The sequence below is a fragment of the Synchiropus splendidus genome, chromosome 19 (assembly GCF_027744825.2).
Source record: "Synchiropus splendidus isolate RoL2022-P1 chromosome 19, RoL_Sspl_1.0, whole genome shotgun sequence".
Classification (NCBI taxonomy): Eukaryota; Metazoa; Chordata; class Actinopteri; order Syngnathiformes; family Callionymidae; genus Synchiropus; species Synchiropus splendidus.
In genome coordinates, this window is record NC_071352.1 from 10,252,877 (window position 1) to 10,272,412 (window position 19,536).

The 19,536-nt window shown below is 40.6% G+C and overlaps 1 protein-coding gene across 1 annotated transcript; it reads left to right on the top strand.

The window, feature by feature from the left end:
* Positions 1-926: 926 nt before the first annotated feature.
* On the top strand, positions 927-18,490 carry ints1 (integrator complex subunit 1). Its single transcript, XM_053852573.1, has 48 exons — positions 927-1,072; positions 1,323-1,424; positions 1,502-1,792; positions 1,858-2,054; positions 2,577-2,714; positions 3,163-3,322; positions 3,405-3,510; positions 3,583-3,769; positions 3,845-3,990; positions 4,480-4,621; positions 4,700-4,876; positions 4,946-5,054; positions 5,127-5,247; positions 5,336-5,413; positions 5,544-5,701; positions 5,759-5,855; positions 5,920-6,011; positions 6,091-6,151; positions 6,216-6,413; positions 7,064-7,193; positions 7,566-7,745; positions 7,816-7,965; positions 8,039-8,218; positions 8,287-8,391; positions 8,453-8,620; positions 9,060-9,171; positions 9,235-9,393; positions 9,470-9,616; positions 9,684-9,782; positions 9,855-9,979; positions 10,051-10,305; positions 10,387-10,546; positions 10,633-10,764; positions 11,066-11,234; positions 11,343-11,472; positions 11,541-11,656; positions 11,730-11,817; positions 11,894-12,144; positions 14,386-14,515; positions 14,586-14,719; positions 14,784-14,976; positions 15,181-15,305; positions 15,374-15,483; positions 15,619-15,732; positions 15,823-15,893; positions 15,968-16,059; positions 16,745-16,854; positions 17,491-18,490. The coding sequence occupies exons 2-48, from the start codon at positions 1,370-1,372 to the stop codon at positions 17,604-17,606; spliced, it is 6,564 nt and encodes a 2,187-aa protein (XP_053708548.1). The 5' UTR covers positions 927-1,072; positions 1,323-1,369; the 3' UTR covers positions 17,607-18,490.
* The last annotated feature ends 1,046 nt before the right edge of the window (positions 18,491-19,536 follow it).

The following is a 19,536-nucleotide window of genomic DNA, read 5'->3' on the forward strand; positions in this document are numbered from 1 at the left end:
TAAGAGAACATGGACATGAAGCAGCTTTTTGGTCAGACTAAATAAATATACAGCACAACTCATCACACAGGATGTGCTCATTGAAGCAAGAACAAACACATTTTTTTTCATTCATTCATTTTAAAATGGTTTAAATTTGAGGTGAAGTTGTCTAGTTTTTGGTTCACTTTGTATTTATTGAATTTAATGTCGGCATGATTCCACATTAAAGCTCCAGCATGAAGGGCTTGGCAGGCCAATTGTTCAACTTATGATCTTCAACACTGTTTCCTTGTTTTTTGCTTACAGTCTTTACCTGCTGGATTTGTCGAGTATTTAGAGATATTATTCATGTTACGTTCTAACCCTTCGAGACATCCAGACTGAAAACGGGAAGATATACAAACCCTCTTTTCCTCAATTACATCATGTATTGTGATGCTCCAAGGGTGCCGTTTGAAATATGATCGGTGATAGGTGACAGCAGTGACGCAGTCAAATTTGCTTGTATAATAGATCAAGCATATTGTCAACATGAGAAGTGCACAGAGGAAAACAACCGTTTTATATATCACCCTGAGGTCATGGCAGGCAGCTCGAGAAATGGAAGCTCTTAATGTCTTGTTTTTGGGCAATGTTTGTTGTTAAAAAGATTCACATTTTATCATTATTATTATTATTATTTTATATTTTTTATATATTTTTTATTATTTATTTTTTACTTGACATGAATTAGTACAGCAAATGTGTTGTTAAATTATGACTGCTGACAAGTACGATTTTCTGTTGGTATATTGACGTTTTAATTTAGTTAAAAAAAATGATATTCGTCAATTTGTAAAATTTTGAGTATTTATTTTTATTATTGAAACTTTTCTATTCCGTCGGGAAGTTTTATTCCTGGACACTAGAGGGCAGTGTGAACAGTCCCGGTGATTGTCGTTTATAGTGTCAAAGAAGAAGAACATCCCTTAAGTCCGATGAATTGATAGCTTTTGTTTATTACCGTTAATTTTGTGTCATTTATACTTAACAAACCCCTCATCCAGGCGGGTGAATAAAACGGGGCGCACATGTCTTGTTGGGCTGTATGGTAGGTTTCGAGAACTCTGCTAAATGGTGAAGTTTTTTTTAGCATGAGGCGCGATTGTTGTTAGCTTAGCACTGTCTTCTACATTGAAATGCGTATCTTCACGCGTCACTTCTGAAGGCTTCTTTCCGAATAAAAAATAGTTATTATTAAGAAGTGTTTTTAAACACTGACGCATGATAAAGGAAACAAACTTCAATAATAATTCGTTGTTAACCCGGTGTCGTGTTTTTCCATCTATTCTTTTCCACAGAAAGTACTGTACTAAAGGACATGAACCACCAGGCTTTTTAAAGCAAGATGAACCGACCAAAACCAGCAACTCTGAGGCGTCCCAGCGCTGCGAAGCCTTCTGGTACGATAACAGTCGCGGTTATGTCAGTGTTGAATATGTTACTGTTCAGTTAATGAATGACAACTTTTTTTTACCAGGTCATCCCCCACCGGGAGACTTCATTGCTCTCGGATCAAAAAGCCAAAGTGGGGATGCAAAAGCCCCAGCTGTGCTCCTGAAGCCAGCAGCTCCTGGTTTACCTGCAGACCGCAAGAGAGAGACCGCCTCCAACCTCCCTTCGTCATCTGGACTGTCCAGCCTTACCAAGCGGCCTAAGCTTTCCACCACTCCTCCAGTCAGTGCCCTAGGAAGACTCGCTGATGTTGCTGCTGTGGACAAGAGGGCTATATCGCCCTCCATCAAAGAGCCTTCTGTTGTCCCCATTGAAGGTAAAAACACAGCAAATTTAAATTTGGCTCCTACTCAAAACCCCTTTTCTATTCTGTGATTCTAGTGTCACCGGTTGTGTTGTTGGATGAGATTGAAGCGGCCGAGTCAGAAGGAAACGATGATCGCATTGAGGGCTTACTTTGTGGAGCTGTGAAGCAACTGAAAATGAACAGAGCCAAGCCTGACATCACGCTGTACCTTAGTCTCATGTTTTTGGCTAAGATCAAGCCAAACGTGTTTGCAACAGAAGGAATAATAGAGGTAACCATCAGTCTGTGTTTGACAGAGAAGTGCTTGTGTATGAAAATTCTATTTTATTGATTGATCTATCTTTCATTCATATGCTTTAAGTATTTAAAGCTATACAATGAAACAATGTGGGACTAATAAAAGCCATCTAATGAGTTTTGTATGACATAAGATTGTATTATAATCTATTAATAATCATAATTATATATTTCACTATTGCCTGTTGACATTACCTTCCATTGATATACGGTATACATTACATGCACCGTGCATGCCATTACATTATACATTACAAAACAATTGGAATGGAGCAGATTGTTGCTGGGATTCCTCAAAGTACATTCTCTGTAGAAGTATTGAGCATTGCCACTTCTCACTTAACTTTTGGTCATCTTACATTGCCACTGAATTAATATCAGACCATACTTTATTGTATAGAACCGTTCAAGTACTTTTTAAGATTGTCACATGGAAGTTTAGTATGTTATTAGTGTTCTTATATTTCCCCATCTGTTGTCAATCTCTCTTCACCAGGCTTTGTGCAGTCTTCTGCGTCGAGATGCTTCCATCAACTTCAAAGCCAAAGGCAACAGCCTTGTATCTGTCCTAGCCTGCAACCTGCTGATGGCAGCTTACGAAGAGGATGAGAACTGGCCCGAAATATTTGTTAAGGTAAGAAAATCGCTTACGAAATTACTTCTTTTAATGATGTTTATTTATTTATTTTACTGAATGTGAAATCTAATTCAATTTGCATATATTGTTTTAATCATTTGCATCCATTTTTATACCTCAACAGTATCATTTTATTTTGCTTATTTTCTTTCTGATACAAAAGGTACTGACAACTATTAAGTAGAATTTTTGTTTGTTTGTGACCATCAAAATTTCACCGCAGATGAGGAAATCATATTACTTTCCGTATTACGATTACAATTGTGTGGTTGTAGGCCTAAAAAATTATTATTATTATTATTATTATTATTATTATTATTATTATTATTATTATTATTATATTTTTTTTTATTATTTTGAATGTCAATAATTTCCTAAAACTATTGCTTTTCGTTTTTGTTTGAAATGAATACGTTTATTAATTTTCCATGTGTTTTGTATTTAGGTTTACATCGAAGACTCCCTGGGGGAACGAATTTGGGTGGACAGTTCCCACTGTAAGAATTTTGTCGACAACATCCAAACTGCTTTTGGAACGAAGATGCCTCCGAAGAGTATGCTGCTGCAGGCTGACACTGGTCGCACGGCCGGTGACCTCAGTGCAGGTATTCTTTAATCAATATCATAAATGCTAGTCTGAGCTCAGAATATCCGTTGTACACCCTTGTTGTTGTTGTTTTTTTTTAGGTAGCAGCCCTCATCCATCAAACCCTGATGAGGATGATAGCCAGACAGAACTGCTGATCGCAGAAGAGAAACTCAGCCCAGAGGACGAAGGACAGGTCATGCCAAGGTTTGTTACACTATATTCTGCCTATAAAGTATATTTTTATTCCTTGTTTAATCGTGTTTTTTTGTTTTGTAGATATGAAGAGCTGGCGGAGAGTGTGGAGGATTATGTTCTGGAAGTCCTCAGGGATCAGTTGAATCGCAGGCAGCCCATGGATAATGTGTCCAGAAACTTGCTTCGCCTGCTCACAGCTACGTGTGGTTACAAGGAGGCAAGACTCATGGCCGTGCAGAGATTGGAGATGTGGCTTCAGAATCCAAAAGTGAGAGGGCATTTGTGTGATTTGTGTCATTTGAAGTGAAAACTATTTGTGAAGTTTAAATTTGTTTTCCTTCAGTTGACACGACCCGCCCAAGATCTCCTCATGTCGCTGTGCATGAATTGCAACACGCATGGAGCAGACGACATGGAGGTCGTCTCTAACTTGATCAAGATTCGTCTGAAACCTAAAGTCCTGTTGAATCACTACATGCTGTGTGTCAGGTCTGTCATCTCATCTTACAGCCTTTCCCCACCTACAGCTGAACTAATATTCATAGCGTCAAAGGTCTATGATGACAAGATTAAAGTCCAATCATTTCAATTGAAACTGGTTATTGTACATGATGTTCTTGTATCGGATTTTGTCTGTAATCTCCGGGGCGTCTGGCAGCACCAACTTACTTGTCATTTGCAATAATTTCTGGTCCGTTTGAGAGATGAGAAGGAAGCTTAATTCAGTGACATCGAAATTGTAGCTATTGCCATTACATATCTTGAATTCAGCATAAAATGAATCAGTATTTTATTCATTTTTTCAAATTTATTTTATGTTTTATTTCTGTTCTTTTGTATGCCATTTGTTCAGCAGAAAGCAAATTGAACACTACAGTTAATACTCTGGAAGTTGCTTGATGCTGTTTTTAAATTATTTCAAAATTAAATAAATAATGAAAATAAATAATTTAATTTCTTTTATTTTTGAATTTGCAGAGAGCTACTAAATGCACACAGAGACAATCTGGCCACCATGGTGAAGCTGGTGATCTTCAATGAGCTTTCAAACGCCAGGAATCCCAACAACATGCAGGTTCTCCATACAGTTTTGCAGCACAGCCCTGAGCAGGCGCCAAAGGTGACTGATTTTTGCACTTGGGATTCTTAAAATATCTCCACCACCTGTGTTGTTACATGCCCTCTGTTGTTTCTGTAGTTCCTGGCCATGGTGTTCCAGGACTTGCTCACCAACAAGGATGACTATCTGAGAGCATCCCGTGCGTTACTGAGGGAGATCATCAAACAAACCAAGCATGAGATCAATTTCCAGTCTTTCTGTTTCGGGTTAATGCAGGAGCGTAAAGAATCCAGCTACGTGGACATGGAGTTCAAAGTAACTGACATGAAACCCTTCATTCACTTTCATTGGTGAACAGACCTAATCCCTGTTTGGTCCTCACAGGAGCGTTTCGTCATCCAAGTGACAGATTTGCTGACTGTCTCCATGATGTTGGGCATCACTGCCCAGGTCAAAGAAGCAGGCATCGCTTGGGACAAAGGAGAGAAGAAGAGTGAGTGAAGATCTTTCAATAAAAGTACATCAAATTCACATGACTTTCACTAAGAAGTGTGTTGAATTTCAGATCTGGAGGTCCTGAGATCGTTTCAGAATCAGATTGCAGCAATACAGAGGGATGCTGTATGGTGGCTTCACACCGTCGTTCCCACCATCAGCAAAGTCGGTGCCAAAGACTACATCCACTGGTTGGTGTCCTCCTTTATTATTAACGTTATTATTGATAGTATGTCATGTGAGGTGTGTAACTTTATTTTTCATTCGTTTCCTCCACAGCCTTCACAAGGTTCTCTTCACGGAGCAGCCGGAAACATACTACAAGTGGGACAACTGGCCCCCTGAGAGCGACAGAAAGTAGGCCTTAAATTGTGATACAATAGCTCTGTAATCTTATGAACTACCGTTGTTTTTACTGCAGGTGCATATCACTGTAAATGTAAAATCAATGTTTGTCATGCTCTAATCATTTGTCCTCCTTTTCCAGTTTCTTCTTGCGCCTCTGCTCAGAGGTGCCCCTGCTGGAGGACACGCTAATGCGCATCCTGGTGATCGGACTCTCCCGAGACTTGCCTCTTGGTCCGGCTGATGCTATGGAGCTCGCTGATCACTTGGTTAAAAGGGCCGCTGGAGTTCAGTCTGATGGTGAGTTACAAAAAAATGTTTGTGACCATCAAATATAATGTTTTCTTCCCCACACAGATTTAGAGGTGTTGAAAGTAGAGAGGATCCAACTGATTGATGCTGTCTTGAACTTGTGTACATACCATCATCCTGAGAACATCCAGCTTCCAGCAGGGTGCGGATATTACTTGTATTCTATTTTGTTGTGCAGCCTGAAATCTTACGCACTATTTCCTTAGGTACCAGCCTCCAAACCTGGCCATATCCACTCTTTATTGGAAAGCTTGGTTGCTGTTGCTCGTCGTAGCTGCATTCAATCCACAGAAAATTGGTGATTACAAATCCACATGCAGCTTTTAGATACATATAATTGACTATGCAGCAGCTTTATATTTTACTTTCCTCTCCAGGTTTGGCTGCGTGGGACGGCTACCCAACTCTGAAGATGCTCATGGAGATGGTCATGACAAAGTAAACTAGAAGTCGTTGATTTGAAAACAACTTCAGTTATTTTATTGGAGACAATCCTTTTCAGTAACTACACCTACCCACCCTGCACCGTTGCCGATGACGACACAAAGACGGAGATGATCAGTCGTGAGCTGCAGGTCTCTCAGAGGGAGAAGCAGGAGATCCTGGCCTTTGAAAGCCACTTGGCTGCAGCTTCGACCAAGCAGACCATAACGGAGAGCAATAGTCTGCTCTTATCTCAGCTGACCAGTTTGGAGCCGCGGTAAGGGACACCACTGATGGCCAATGTTTAGTTGATTCATCTTATAATAGAGACAGCACCTGTTTATTATTTTGATAATATGAAATGATTTGTTTTTTGGTTCCTTCAAAATCAGTGAACACACCAACCATGTCCGTTTTGTCAAACATGACGCATTATTTTTGATATCTAGTCACTCAGTCAATTGCATTGGTAATATAATATAATGTCATTACTTTATTCTTATAAGTGTATTGCACTGATCTATGAAAAAAAATTGAATTTTGTTAAACACAGCCGCCGTTTCAGTGTATTAACACTAGTCCCAGAGAGGGGTCATTTGACCTTTGTACTTTTAAAACCCAGAGATGGGATTTTAGCCAAGATCCTGTCTTCAGCTGCAAAAGATGCTTCTGTTTTGTATCAAGGCCATGACTGGCACACCCCAGGAGGGCGCATGCTGGAGGGTACGCACCGTAGGCTCTCGAAATGACATTTATTCTGTCTCTCTTTGGTGCATTGAATGTGGTGTGGTTTGTGAATAAAACCACAAAAACTGTCCATTTCTTCTCCTTCTTCAAAACATTGTTTTTTCCTCCTGATATTTTGATATTTACAGCCCTTTTTATACTGTAGTTTAAGTGATTTGTTTCTGATCCAACCATCTCTAGAGGCCCACCTCGAAGACCTCCTCCGCAGGTCCAGGAACAAGTCAAGACCCTGAACCAGTCCCTGCGCCTCGGCCACCTCCTCTGCCGCAGCCGCAGCCCCGACTTCCTTCTTAACATTATCCAGAGACAGGTGATCCTTTGATTTTTACAGAGTGCAGTAATGACTGTTTATTCAGGTTTTTAAAGTGACTTAAATTTTGTGCTACAAATGTGACTTTTTATTCCACTTGTTCCCTCGTTGTTTCTGTGTAATGTCTTTAATGGCGATGAAAAATAATTGGTTATCTTAAATAATATTGATTTGTTGATCAACAGTTTGACCCTGAAACTTTGACATACACACAACATAACACATAGACATAACATGCACGACCATACGTGTCGCTTCTTATAAGGCTAATCTCAAACCTTGACTTCCCTCGTTGTCATAAAGTGTTGAATACTTCTCCAACGCACTTTAGACGTCTACTATTAACACGCTTAAACACATTCCTGTTTGCAGGCCTCCTCCCAGTCTATGCCATGGCTGGCTGATTTGGTCCAGTCCAGTGAGGGGTCCTTAGATGTGCTGCCGGTGCAGTGCCTGTGTGAATTTCTGCTGCATGATGCTGCAGACGACTCTCTCTCCATAGATGACGACGATGAAGCAGAGAGCAAGGAACAGAGGGCCAAGAAAAGACAGGTTTGAGAGTGATAGGTACCAGTCCTGTGGAATATAAACATTTATGTGTATGATTTAAATGACACTTCAGAGACAACAGAAGCAAAGACAGCTGCTTGGCCGGCTTCAGGATCTTTTGTTGGGTCCTAAAGCTGATGAACAGACAACATGTGAAGTCCTGGACTACTTCCTGCGACGGCTCAGTTCCTCTCAAGTGGCTTCACGAGTCCTGGCGATGAAGGTCGTAAAATATAACTGTAACTTTAAAGTTATATGTCTTAAGAACCTCTTGCTCACCATTGCATCTTCTGCAGGGTCTCTCTTTGGTTCTGAGCGAGGGTGGGTTGAAAGATGGAGAGGAGCGAGACCAGCCAATGGAGGAAGACTCGACAGATGCTGAGCTGTTGCCAGGCTACCAGTGGCTGCTGCAGGATCTCCCCAAGCTTCCGATGTTTGACAGTGTTAGAGGAATGACATCCACTGCCCTACAGCAGGTCAGAGAACCATTGTTTGTTAGATTCTTAAACCTGAGCTTTTGTTAACCTTTTATATGCTTCTTTAGGCAATACACATGGAAACTGATCCACAAACGATCAGTGCTTACCTCATCTATCTATCCCAGCATGCACCAGTAGAGGAGCAGGCGTCTCACAACGACCTTGCTTTGGTAAATGAGCAAAACTTTAATTTGGTTTTCCTCCCATAACGGCCTGTTTAATTCCCTCCAGGATGTTGCCCGGCTGATAGTCGAGCGCTCCACCATCATGAACAGCCTTTTCTCCAAACACTCGTACAGACCGGAGGCTGATGCTGTGCTCAGCGCTTTTCTCAACATCTTCTCCGCTTACATCAGGCGAATGAGGAAGACGAAGGATGGAGAGGATCTTTACAGCTGGGTGAGTACCACCCAGGGGTTGTAGATCATGAAGTATGGTGTTGCTGACCACTTCCTCAAATTGCTCCATATTGTTTCTCTTTGTTGTTTTTTGGTGGGAAAGTTTAGTGTATTACCATAGTCACCATCTTGTGTTCTCACCAGGCTTTCCTGTGCACTTCCAACATTTGAATCAACTGTTAAGATTCTCAGAGGTGACTGTTTGGTGGCACTCGTGGTTTAAAAGTGAAGCAGATTTTTTTGAAAAATTTGTTCAAAGCTGCAGAATAGGCACCATACAGTGCCATGCCTCTGAAAATGAGGACTCTACGTATTTTATTTAAAGAATTTTGCATACATTATTTATGTTTTAGAATATGTTTAGAATATATGTTTTAGAATATATATCATCAACTATATATCTCGCATTTAAAAAGAAAGCAACAATTTCTGTTTTTCAGTCTGAATCTCAGGACCAGGTTTTCCTGCGGTGGACCACAGGAGAAACCGCTACAATGCACATCCTGGTTGTCCATGCTATGGTCATCCTCCTCACCCTTGGACCCCCCAAAGGTATGTCTTTTGATCGGACGTATGATCGCATTGTTTCATTCACACTTTATTTATTATTTAAAGGAGAGAGTGACTTCTTCAATCTCCTGGACATATGGTTCCCTGATAAGAAACCTTTGCCTGTGGCATTCCTGGTGGACACATCAGAGGAGGCCCTTCTGCTTCCTGATTGGTTGAAACTCCGGATGATTCGATCAGAGGTCGCTAGACTGGTTGATGCAGGTACAGCTAAAGTCATTAAAATGCGTCATATTTTGCCTTGTAGAAATGTAAACCGAGGAACATGAATTTATTTCAGCCTTACAAGACCTAGAGCCACAGCAGCTGCTTTTGTTCGTCCAGTCTTTTGGGATCCCTGTGTCCAGCATGAGTAAGCTGCTGCAGTATTTGGACCAGGCCGTCTCTCACGATCAGCAGACTCTGGAGGAGAACATCATGGACAAACGTAAACCGGCTTTGTGGATTTCAGTAACCTTTGAGTGCTGATTTGTATTCTTTGTGTGTTGAAATAGATTACATGGCCCACTTGGTTGAGGTGCAGCATGAGCGAGGAGCCACTGGGGGGCACACTTTTCATGCTTTACTGAGCTCTTCTCTTCCTCCTAGCAGAGGTGAGTGATGCATTGGAAATCAAAAATAGTTTTAAAGCAGTGTCACATTTCGGATTTTGTTCTATTATGCAGACGGTAACGAGACAAGTAAAATGAAAGTATCCACTGAGGCGCCGCACGGCTCAGTCAAGATGAGAGCTGCTAGTCAGCTTCCTGTCGTGGGACCGAAGGATGATCTGACTGGAATGTTGCTCCAGGTAAGACCTATTAAAAGGCCTTGCTGAAAAACAGAACCAGCTGACTGTCTTTTGTCTTTGTTGAATTACAGATCTTTCCAATAAAACCAGACCCCCGCTGGCCTGGCCCCCCGCCCAGCCAGCTGTCTCTGGCTTTGCAGCAGTCCCTGGCAAAAGAACTGATGTTGGCCAAGAAAGGCCACATCCAGCAAGGCGGACTTGCCTTTTGTCTCCTGAAAGCCATTGCTACTTTACTAACCTCTGCGCACGGAGGACCCATCGTCATGTCAATGCACCGTCACCACTCCCTCTCTTGTCCTCTTATGCGCCAGCTGCATCTCTACCTGGTAAAAAAATAGTAATATTATAATTACAACATAGAAATTGATGTTATTCTTAACATTGTTTTCTGCAACTGATTTGTTCAGCGTCTAGTGTCCCAGGACAACACCTTCTCCTCGCTATTCCTCAAGGTCATCGTTGAAATGTTGATCTGGTTGGACAATCCAACTGTAGAGGCAGGACCACTGAAGACATTAGTGAAGTCCCTTGCTGGTCAGAACTCTCTGAAACACAGACACAATGATGGTACGAGTCTTGACTAAGAGTGACTGCTTGTGCTGTTTCTCTAATCCAAGTAAAAAACGGAGTAAAAACTGTTTTCTTTTCCTTAGTGCGCACTGGATTCATCCACCTGGCTGAAGCGCTGGCGTATCACACAGATACAGATGTCCCATTGAGAACAATTATTTCAATGTTGAGGGCTGGGGAGAGGTGCAATGCCGAGGCGGAGCTCATCGCAAAAGGTAGAAGATTTTTTTTTAATGTTTAATGTTTATGTTTTAAGTCTGGATTTGCGCTTGCTGTTTTTAAAACATGGACTATGACTCCATTGTTTTTCCGCGTGATAAATAGCTGGAGCCATGAGTCTTGTTTTTTAAGACATGATGGTAACTAGATGTATCACCAAGATGCATGCTGTGGACCTCCGTTTTCTCCTTTTTGGCCGTATTACCCCATATTGTGCACTAGTATCACCTGTGCCATGTTTGAGTTGCATCCTCTTTTTAATGGTTGACAGTCATAGACATGAATGTTGTTTCCCAGTGTTACATGGCTTGATGGAAGTGAAGTCTCCATATCTGGAGGAGCTACTGTCTCTTTTGATGACCGTCGGAACACAGAATGGTACAGCTGGCCCTGTCGCCATGGTGATCTCTCTGCTTCTCCAGGAAAGTGAAGAGCGAGCCATTAAAAAGGAGGCTGATCTAAAAAGGTTCAAATTAGTCATTTTTTAAATTGCAATTTTGTTTTGAATTTCAAGAGCTTGGTAGTGATAGCAAAACAATGCTCTTTGTATTAAAAACGTGTGCTCTCCACTAAGTTTTAGTTCTGAGGTGACCAAATCGGGCCTGAGTTCTGGACTACTTGTGGACTGGATGGAGTATCTGGACCCGGAGGTGACGTCTGTGTGCCCAGACCTTCAGCAGAAGCTTTTGTTTGCTCTAAATAAGGTAACGATTATTTTAACAGTGAGTAGTTAAAAAGATCTGGGGAAAAATGCTGTCTTTTTTTGGTATAGGCTAAAGGAACTCCAGCCTACAGACCATATCTCTTAGCTTTGCTGACTCATCAGTCCAACTGGTCTACACTGCTGCAGTGTATCAGCTCCATCCTCGGCAAACAAAGGGACTACAAGTATGTTGATCCAAATAAAGGCATAATCCATTTTTTTATTTTCACATCATGAGGAAGGTTTGACTTTTTTCAGATTGGACCCGTCCTCTGCCCTGGACTTCCTCTGGGCCTGCAGCCATATCCCTCGTATCTGGCAGGGACGCGACCAGAAGATCCCACAAGTGAGATCATACACCAGTCACTATTTTCTATTTGGCATCGGCATGCCATCAGCTGTTTGTTTCATTTTTTGCCCAGAAAAAAACAGAGAAGTTTGTGTTGCGCCTCAGCTCAGAGGAGCTGATCAGCCTGGTGGACTTGATACTGTCAGAGTCGGAGCTCAACAGCCGAGAGTCTCCCAGCAATGACAAGAACTCTCTGGAACAGACGTCCTGCTCTCTCATCCAGTCCCGGCTGCCCCTCCTACACTCCTACTGCAACGCAGATCTGGGGAACATCAAGAGAGTAACAGAGTATCTCATGAACTGCACCAAGAAGTATGAAGACAGGTAGTGTGCCACTATTTTTAATGATTATACCTGCGTGTTGGATGCCGTCTTAAAAGGAAATCAAAACATGGGAAAAAAATCCTGTAGATCAACATCTGTATAATTTTGGGGAGAATGTAGTCAACATAGGATAAGTTTTTTGGCTAAGGGGTAGAATAACAATTCAGCAGCTGCATTAACCTATTCATCATTAAATACTACTTTCACCTTTTGATGTCTCATGAAACTACAAACATTATTGAACACACAGTATATACATATTCTTGTTTCTCCCTGAACTTTGCACAGAATATTTTAGGTTAGGTCATTTTGTTGTCTGCTACTGTTGCTGCTGTGGAGCTCTGTTGCTGCCGTCTTCCCATATTGAAGTGTGTGTATTGTTTAGTCAGTACAAGAAGATGCAGGTTGTCAGTTCAAATTATTTAAAGCCTTTAAATGCACAGCAAGCAGCCTGATGTTGGCCTTCAACTTCAATATCAAGTGAATCACACACTTGTTCATCTCTTAATGCAGTCACGTGCATCCTCACTTTCATGCTGCCACACTAAACCAGGTTCCTAATTAACCCCAAATACGAAGACTTTTTATTTGTTTCCTCTAAATCATTGTGCGCTGATAAACTTTGGTAAGAGATTTTCTTTCTCTGAGCAACTTTTCCCAACTTGTACTGTCAAACGCAGACCCGGGAACACCCGATAATTAGGTCTATTGGTGTGAAATTAAAAGCAGCAGAAGTCGTCTGCGCTGTGATCTCTTTAAAAGCTCAGTGTGTTATAATGAAGCCAAGAGGATTAAGGCTGAAGCTCCTAGCTTGTGTTGTGAATTCCTGCTCCCGACTTTGCTGTCAGAGATCAGGGTGCAACTCTTTGTGGAGGCGAGCGCTCCCCTCATGAATATGGCTCTGGTTATTAAACCACTTTAATGAGGAATCTTTGGCCAAGGTCAAGCAAAATTAGCTTCCAAATTACTGCATTTTAAGTACTGCTAAGCTGTCTGGTGAAATGGCGACAAAATAAAAGAAAAAAAAAAAGAAGCAGCTGTTTGAAAGTTTCGGTTTCCGGCCTTTATGTCGAGGGAACCCTTGATTGTATGTTGAACATTATTCTTGCTGTCGAATAAGCTGCTGTTTATTTCATTTCAAGCTCTCTCTCGACTCTCTTTTCTCTCAGTCAAGGTTGCTCTGATTCACTCAGCACATAGCTGTAATAACCTCTTTCATTAGCTGAGTTATACTTCAGCTGGGTTTGAGCTTTTAAGAGGATTTTATATGACTGAAGCCGGCAAATATGTCAGTTTCATTTAAGGTCGCTTGATGTGCCTTGTTTTATCCTCTTTCTGCTTCACTCCCGAAGGCCGCCCTTCGCCGTAACTTTCCCCACCACCACCTGCAGCTCCCCCACTGTGTCCATAAGCCCCTTTTTTATAAGCTCTCTGGCCTGGCACTTTCATCCTTTACCTGTTTGACTTAATTTCCCTCATCAGCTGTCAAGTCTGGGCAAAGTCAAAAAGCCATTGAGCAGCCACCTGTGCTTTCATCAACCATGTCAATTTAAAAGCGCGTCTTACACAGACGGTGTATGGGGATCGCTTTGCATTAGTTTAATATATGATATGTTGCGATGGGTTGACGTTGAAGCTATGTGTGCTTGCAGTGTTTAGTCATGCTGACTACCTAAAACAGGGCTTATTAAATATTAGAAGTAACAGAATTAATGCATTTATATGGCAGAATAAGTGTAATTTGTACTTACGTTATATGGAGTGGTTTGGTGTTATTGTAGTAATATTATATGAGGTGATCCAGAAAACAGTGGTCTTACAGTTTATAATGTCTTCTATAAAGCCTTAAAATTCATTGCAAGTACTCATATATATAGAATAGAGGCATTTTTGTTAAGTGTTTACTGTTTTTCTTCTTCTTAATAAGTGTAGTATCCAGGTGTTTTTCAGCTGGTGGGGTAGGAGTGAGCAACTGAGTGGTCTTCCCATGCTTGCGAATTGGCACGGCACAGTTTCGAGTGAGACTCACTTTAATACTGGCATTTGTAGCTGGTATTCCTGGTATTTGAGCTTGAATGAAACTGCTTTTTATTTTTCTATTTTTTTATTGCTTGTCAAATCCCTTTAGGGGCTAAAGGATTGTCAATTTTGAATTTATTTCAAAGAGAACTACAACAGTATAGTAAAACTATGTATGATCTCTGAAGTATTTTCACTCCTGTACAACTTTTAATCTTTCAGCGCCATGAGCAAACGTTGCCAGAACCTTCTTCTGCAGATCTACCTCCACTTCCCTGAGGTGATCCAGCATGTCACCTTGCCCGAAGGCACGCTGAGCAGTGGAGGAGCAGCGGAAAGCAGTAGCTGCAAGGTACATATCCAAGTCTGTCATGTAGCAGCTGAGGGGATATTAACAAGTTATTATGTGTTCTACATTCCAGCTGGATGTTCTTGTCCACCGGCTGGTCACACTGCTGGCTGATGTCGGAGACTCCAAGTCAGTCGAGGGTCGTGTTTCCGATGCAAACCTGGCCTGCAGGAAACTTGCTGTCTCTCATCCCGTCTTGCTGCTAAGGTGATACAAAACCCTCATTTTGCCTTGAAACGGTTTACTTTATCTCTGCTCTTCATCCCCTCAGACACCTGCCAATGATCGCTGGTCTGCTTCACGGTCGCGTTCATCTCAACATGCAGGAGTTCCGGCAGCAGAACCACATGACTTTCTTCAGCAACGTCCTCGCCATCCTGGAGCTGCTGCAGCCGCTGCTGTTCCACAGCGACCACCAGAAGGCGCTACAGGACTGCCTCCTGTCGTTCATGAAAGTACTTCAGGTCAGTAGTCGAGGAAGATGTGTAGCTTACCAGCACCATCTAGTGTTCAATCTTCAAACTATTTTTACTGTGAAAAATTTTACCTTTGTCTCAAGAAAATTCATTATAATTTGACATTATTATGAAGGGCTTTGGAAAGTCTTATTTAATCAAGATGTTGTAAATATCTTTTAACTAAAGATTATTTTTTTGTTGTGAGTGCAGAACTTCCAGAGGACCCGCTCCCCGTTAATCTTCATCAACAAGTTCCTGCAGTTCACACAGAAGTACATCACAAACAACGCTGCCGCTGCCATTCCTTACTTGCAGAAGCACTCCAACATCCTGCAGTGAGTTCACCTCCCTTCATGTTCTGGACACTTAGATAATGTGACACTCCTGACATTCCTCCTTTCAGGAACCTGTGTGCTGAAAACCCTGACTTGGTGCAGCTGAAGTCTCTGCTGGCTGGACTCACTCTGCCAGTGAAAAACTCTTCTTCAGAGGTGGCTGAAGATGAAAGAGATGGTCAGTTTGTGACCTTTATTTAATCGTTCATTTTAATTTTGGTTAAATAGATAAATGCCGTGGGTTACACATTAGATTACGGAACACATATGCTGATGTTGAGCACAAGTTTATTTGTTTTTCACTTCTTACCAGATGACGTGGCAGCCGGGTCGCTGCCTTTAGTGAACATCTCCGCCTCGGTCCCTCTGAGCGGTGCCGACATGACGATGTACCTGAAGAAGCTGTCAAGAGGAGAAGCAGTGGAGGGTAACGGACAAGCAGCTGCAGCGGGATCACGTATCCAACGCCCAAAATGAAAATGACTAATATTCCAATTTGTTTTCCCACCTGCCACAGACGTGCTGGAGGTGTTGACAGAAGTGGATGAGAAGTCGCGGAGGAGCCCGGAGATCATCCAGTACTTCATCGTGAGTCACAAAGTTGAAATCAGTGCACGGCAGTATGAGAACTGTCTGTCATCACTTGATGATGTTGTTTACAGAGCGACCTGCAGAGACTCATGACGTCGTCTGAGGAGCTGAGTCGCAACATGGCTTTCAGTCTGGCTCTGCGGTGCATCCAGAACAATCCCTGGTACGCACACACTCAAGAAATACTCCTTCTTCGTATGGTATAATCCTTCCGAAATACTTTTTTGAGATACTTCTTCTGAAAGACTTCTTTTGAAATACTCCTTCAAATGTACTACTTCAACTTCTCAAATACTACTTCTCAAATACTTCTGCTGAGAGACTTCTTCTGAAATACTTCCTTTACTTCTTTTGAAGTGCTTTTTTTAGTCTGACCTACTACTTCTTCTAATATTTTCCAAAACACTTATTTTTTTCATCTTCTCCTGAAGTTCTTATCTTCTCAGACTTCTTCTGAAATACTTTTCTTGAAATACGTATTATTATTATTTATTCTTCCTTTCTTCTCCTTTTGAAATACTTCCAGAAATACTACTTCATAGAAACATTTTTTGAAACTCTGCCAAAACATTTCATCTCCTTCTGAAATACTTCAGCTCCTCAAATTCTTCTTCTGAAATACTTCTTCTCCTGTCCTTTTTCTAATTTGGAAAAGGCATTCAATGTGACATGTATGTGACATTTAAAAAAAAGAATGAATATAGGAGTGCTTTAATTTTTATTTCTGTCTTCATTTATTTTTAAATAATAGCAATCCTTTCATACATGGTCATGAAAACAGTACTTCGACAGCACTTTAAATCTACTATATACTATATATAATATACCACTATTATTCTTTGCCACAGTCTTGCAACGGACTTCCTGCCCACCTTCATGTACTGCATGGGCAGTGGAAACTTCGATGTCATACAGACGGCGCTGAGGAACCTTCCAGAGTACGTGCTTCTATGTCAAGGTAGGAGCTATCAAAAACACCTCCATGACAACAGTTACATTCACATGCACAGCAATATTTCAACAACTTTAGAATCAGATTCACAACATTCAAAGGAGATCATTATCTTGTTTATCATTCTAGTATTGTTTTTAAACAATGAGATGGTGTAAAATGGCAAAAGGCAATGGAAATTGTGATTTGATACCTCAAAGTGAAGAATGAAACAGAGAAAAACAGCAAGAAAAAAAAGGAAAAATACTGAAGATAGTCAGGATTGTAGCAATAGAAGAAGCAAAGAAACAATAGAAGGAGGAAATAAGGAAGTCATGAAAAAAAACAAGGAATGGCAAAGGGGGAAAGAAGTGTCGGGAACGGCGAGAGATCGATGTGAAGATATTTGAGAGCAAGTACAAGAGGATAAAATTTAGGAACCAAGAAAGGAAAAAGCATCAAGAAATTTCTCTGTCTAAGGAAATTGGGGGAAGCAAGACCAAATGAAAGAAGAAAGGGTACAGAAGCAAAGAAGGACATAATAAAAATGTTTCAAGAAAACATGCTGCAAGAAAAGAAGGAAAACCGCGATTTTGTTCTGGTTCTTTTTGAAATTTGTCATCGCTCCACACACACACTAATCGTGTCTTTTCCTCACCACAGAACACGCCGACATCCTGCTGCACAAAGCGTTTTTAGTGGGTATTTACGGACAAATTGACACCAGTTCGATGATCTCTGAGTCCATGAAGGTTCTTCACATGGAGGCCACCACATAACTGCACACCAAACGCTTTGCCTAAACCTTGTATGACAACTGTATTAGCCGTTATTAGATTGTAATTACTCATCTGGTATTCACTGTAGTGTCATGAAGAAACTGGAAATTGGCAGTATAGCTCACACTTGTGTGGATTTATTACTGTTTTCGCCAACTGACACACGTTAGATGGTTCCATTCATAAACTAGTGTCATGACTTTCGGAAAGGTGGGTTTAGTGCTACATTTTTATAATCTGTATTTTTGAAGCAAAGCTGCATTTTTAAGTCGTTTAAAGGTGAATCTTTCCGTTAAAAATGAGATTAGGAATTTGTGCCAAAATGTCACCTCGAGCTTTTCTGCACTGTTGAATCATAGTTTCTTTAGCATTACCATCTGAAATAATTCAACTGGAAAACATGACTGCAGAAAAATGTCAAAAACAACTGTCAACTCAATAAAGAAACACCAGAGTCTTGGTTTTACTGCCTGGACTCACTTGTTTTTTTTGTTTGTTTGCTTGAGTCTCTCCATTCGGAAAAGCCATCCAATGGATTTCACAACTAGAGGAAGTGAATTTGTGGAAAAATTCACTCTAATGTAATTGAAACTGACATGCAAGTGGATGAGGTTTAGCCTTGTAAATCATAATATAAGTCATATCACTGTAAATGAGTGAAACAATTCATATCTTGTTTTTCTTCCCTGGAATCATGGTTTTTACTTTAGGATTAAAAGCAGATTAGCTGGGAGACACTTCTGCCTTGAAAATGTGAGTTGTTTTTCTGACTCGATCCTCAAGCCTCTTGATGTAGTCACAGCCGCTAGTCAAACAAAGTGTCTCAGTGGCGGGAAACCAGGAAAGTGAAGGTCTCCTTTCTTGCTAAATTAAGCGTAGAGGTAATTGTTCAATGACTGGGGGAAAGGGGGCTTTGTAGTGGTGGTGGGAGCCGTGGGGGGAGCACTTTGCTGCTCAGACACTATCGCTGATGTTGGGTTACAGCAGGGACCGTGAAGGTGAGAGACGTGCTGACACACGTGTGTCACTGGAACCTTCCCAAGATGGCTACTCTGAAGTCCTTTATTTTCTTTTTGAAACTAAGTTGGATTGGGATTTGCATAGGAAGGCTGCTGTCACTCATCTCTTCCAGCTTTTAGTAGTGAATAACTTCAATAGTTATTTTAAGTTTTTTGAAGTAGACACTTCCTCTTTGGATGTTGTTTCATATAATTCCATGTTTAACTGTTTATCAATAAAGTCTCCATACGGAGCATTTTTTGTATCGATTCATGATTTTTTTTTTCATATAAAAGTTCAAGTTTTAATTTATTGGATTTATATTCTTTCTTATTTTTACAAACTTTTTTTTGGTGCTGTTATTATGTCGTCAGATATTCAGAAGTCACTCCCTCAAAATGATGCAGCTGAAAAATCTTAATATGTGAGTATGATATTACTAGAATTAGGGCCATTTCCACAACTGTTTTTTTTTTTTGTTTGTTTTTTTGTTTTTATCTACAAGCTCCTTATGATCTTTTTAACACTTAAAACATTGCCGTGGTTTATTCTCCTAAGTGATTGTTCTTTCTTGTCAATTTCTCTGTGATATAAGTGTAATTTGTACTATATATCTTTTAAATTCATTCCAGATGATGCAATAGAAAATTTGAAATCAAATAAATATAAATAATAACTCAAGTCCTGTGTTATTAACATTGTATAGTCTCAGATTGAAAATATATAAATGAGAATGAATGAATTCTGATTATTTCATTGTTATAATTATCTTTAAATAATTTGATTATTTTTTTAAATATTTTGCTCAGTTTTGTGTTTGACATTGTGTTTCAAAAATACAGATTTAAAATTCTCAATTTGGGTTGAAAATGACTTGAAATGAATTGATCATTTGTCCACGTTTCGTAATGGTTTTATTTTCTTCAATGTT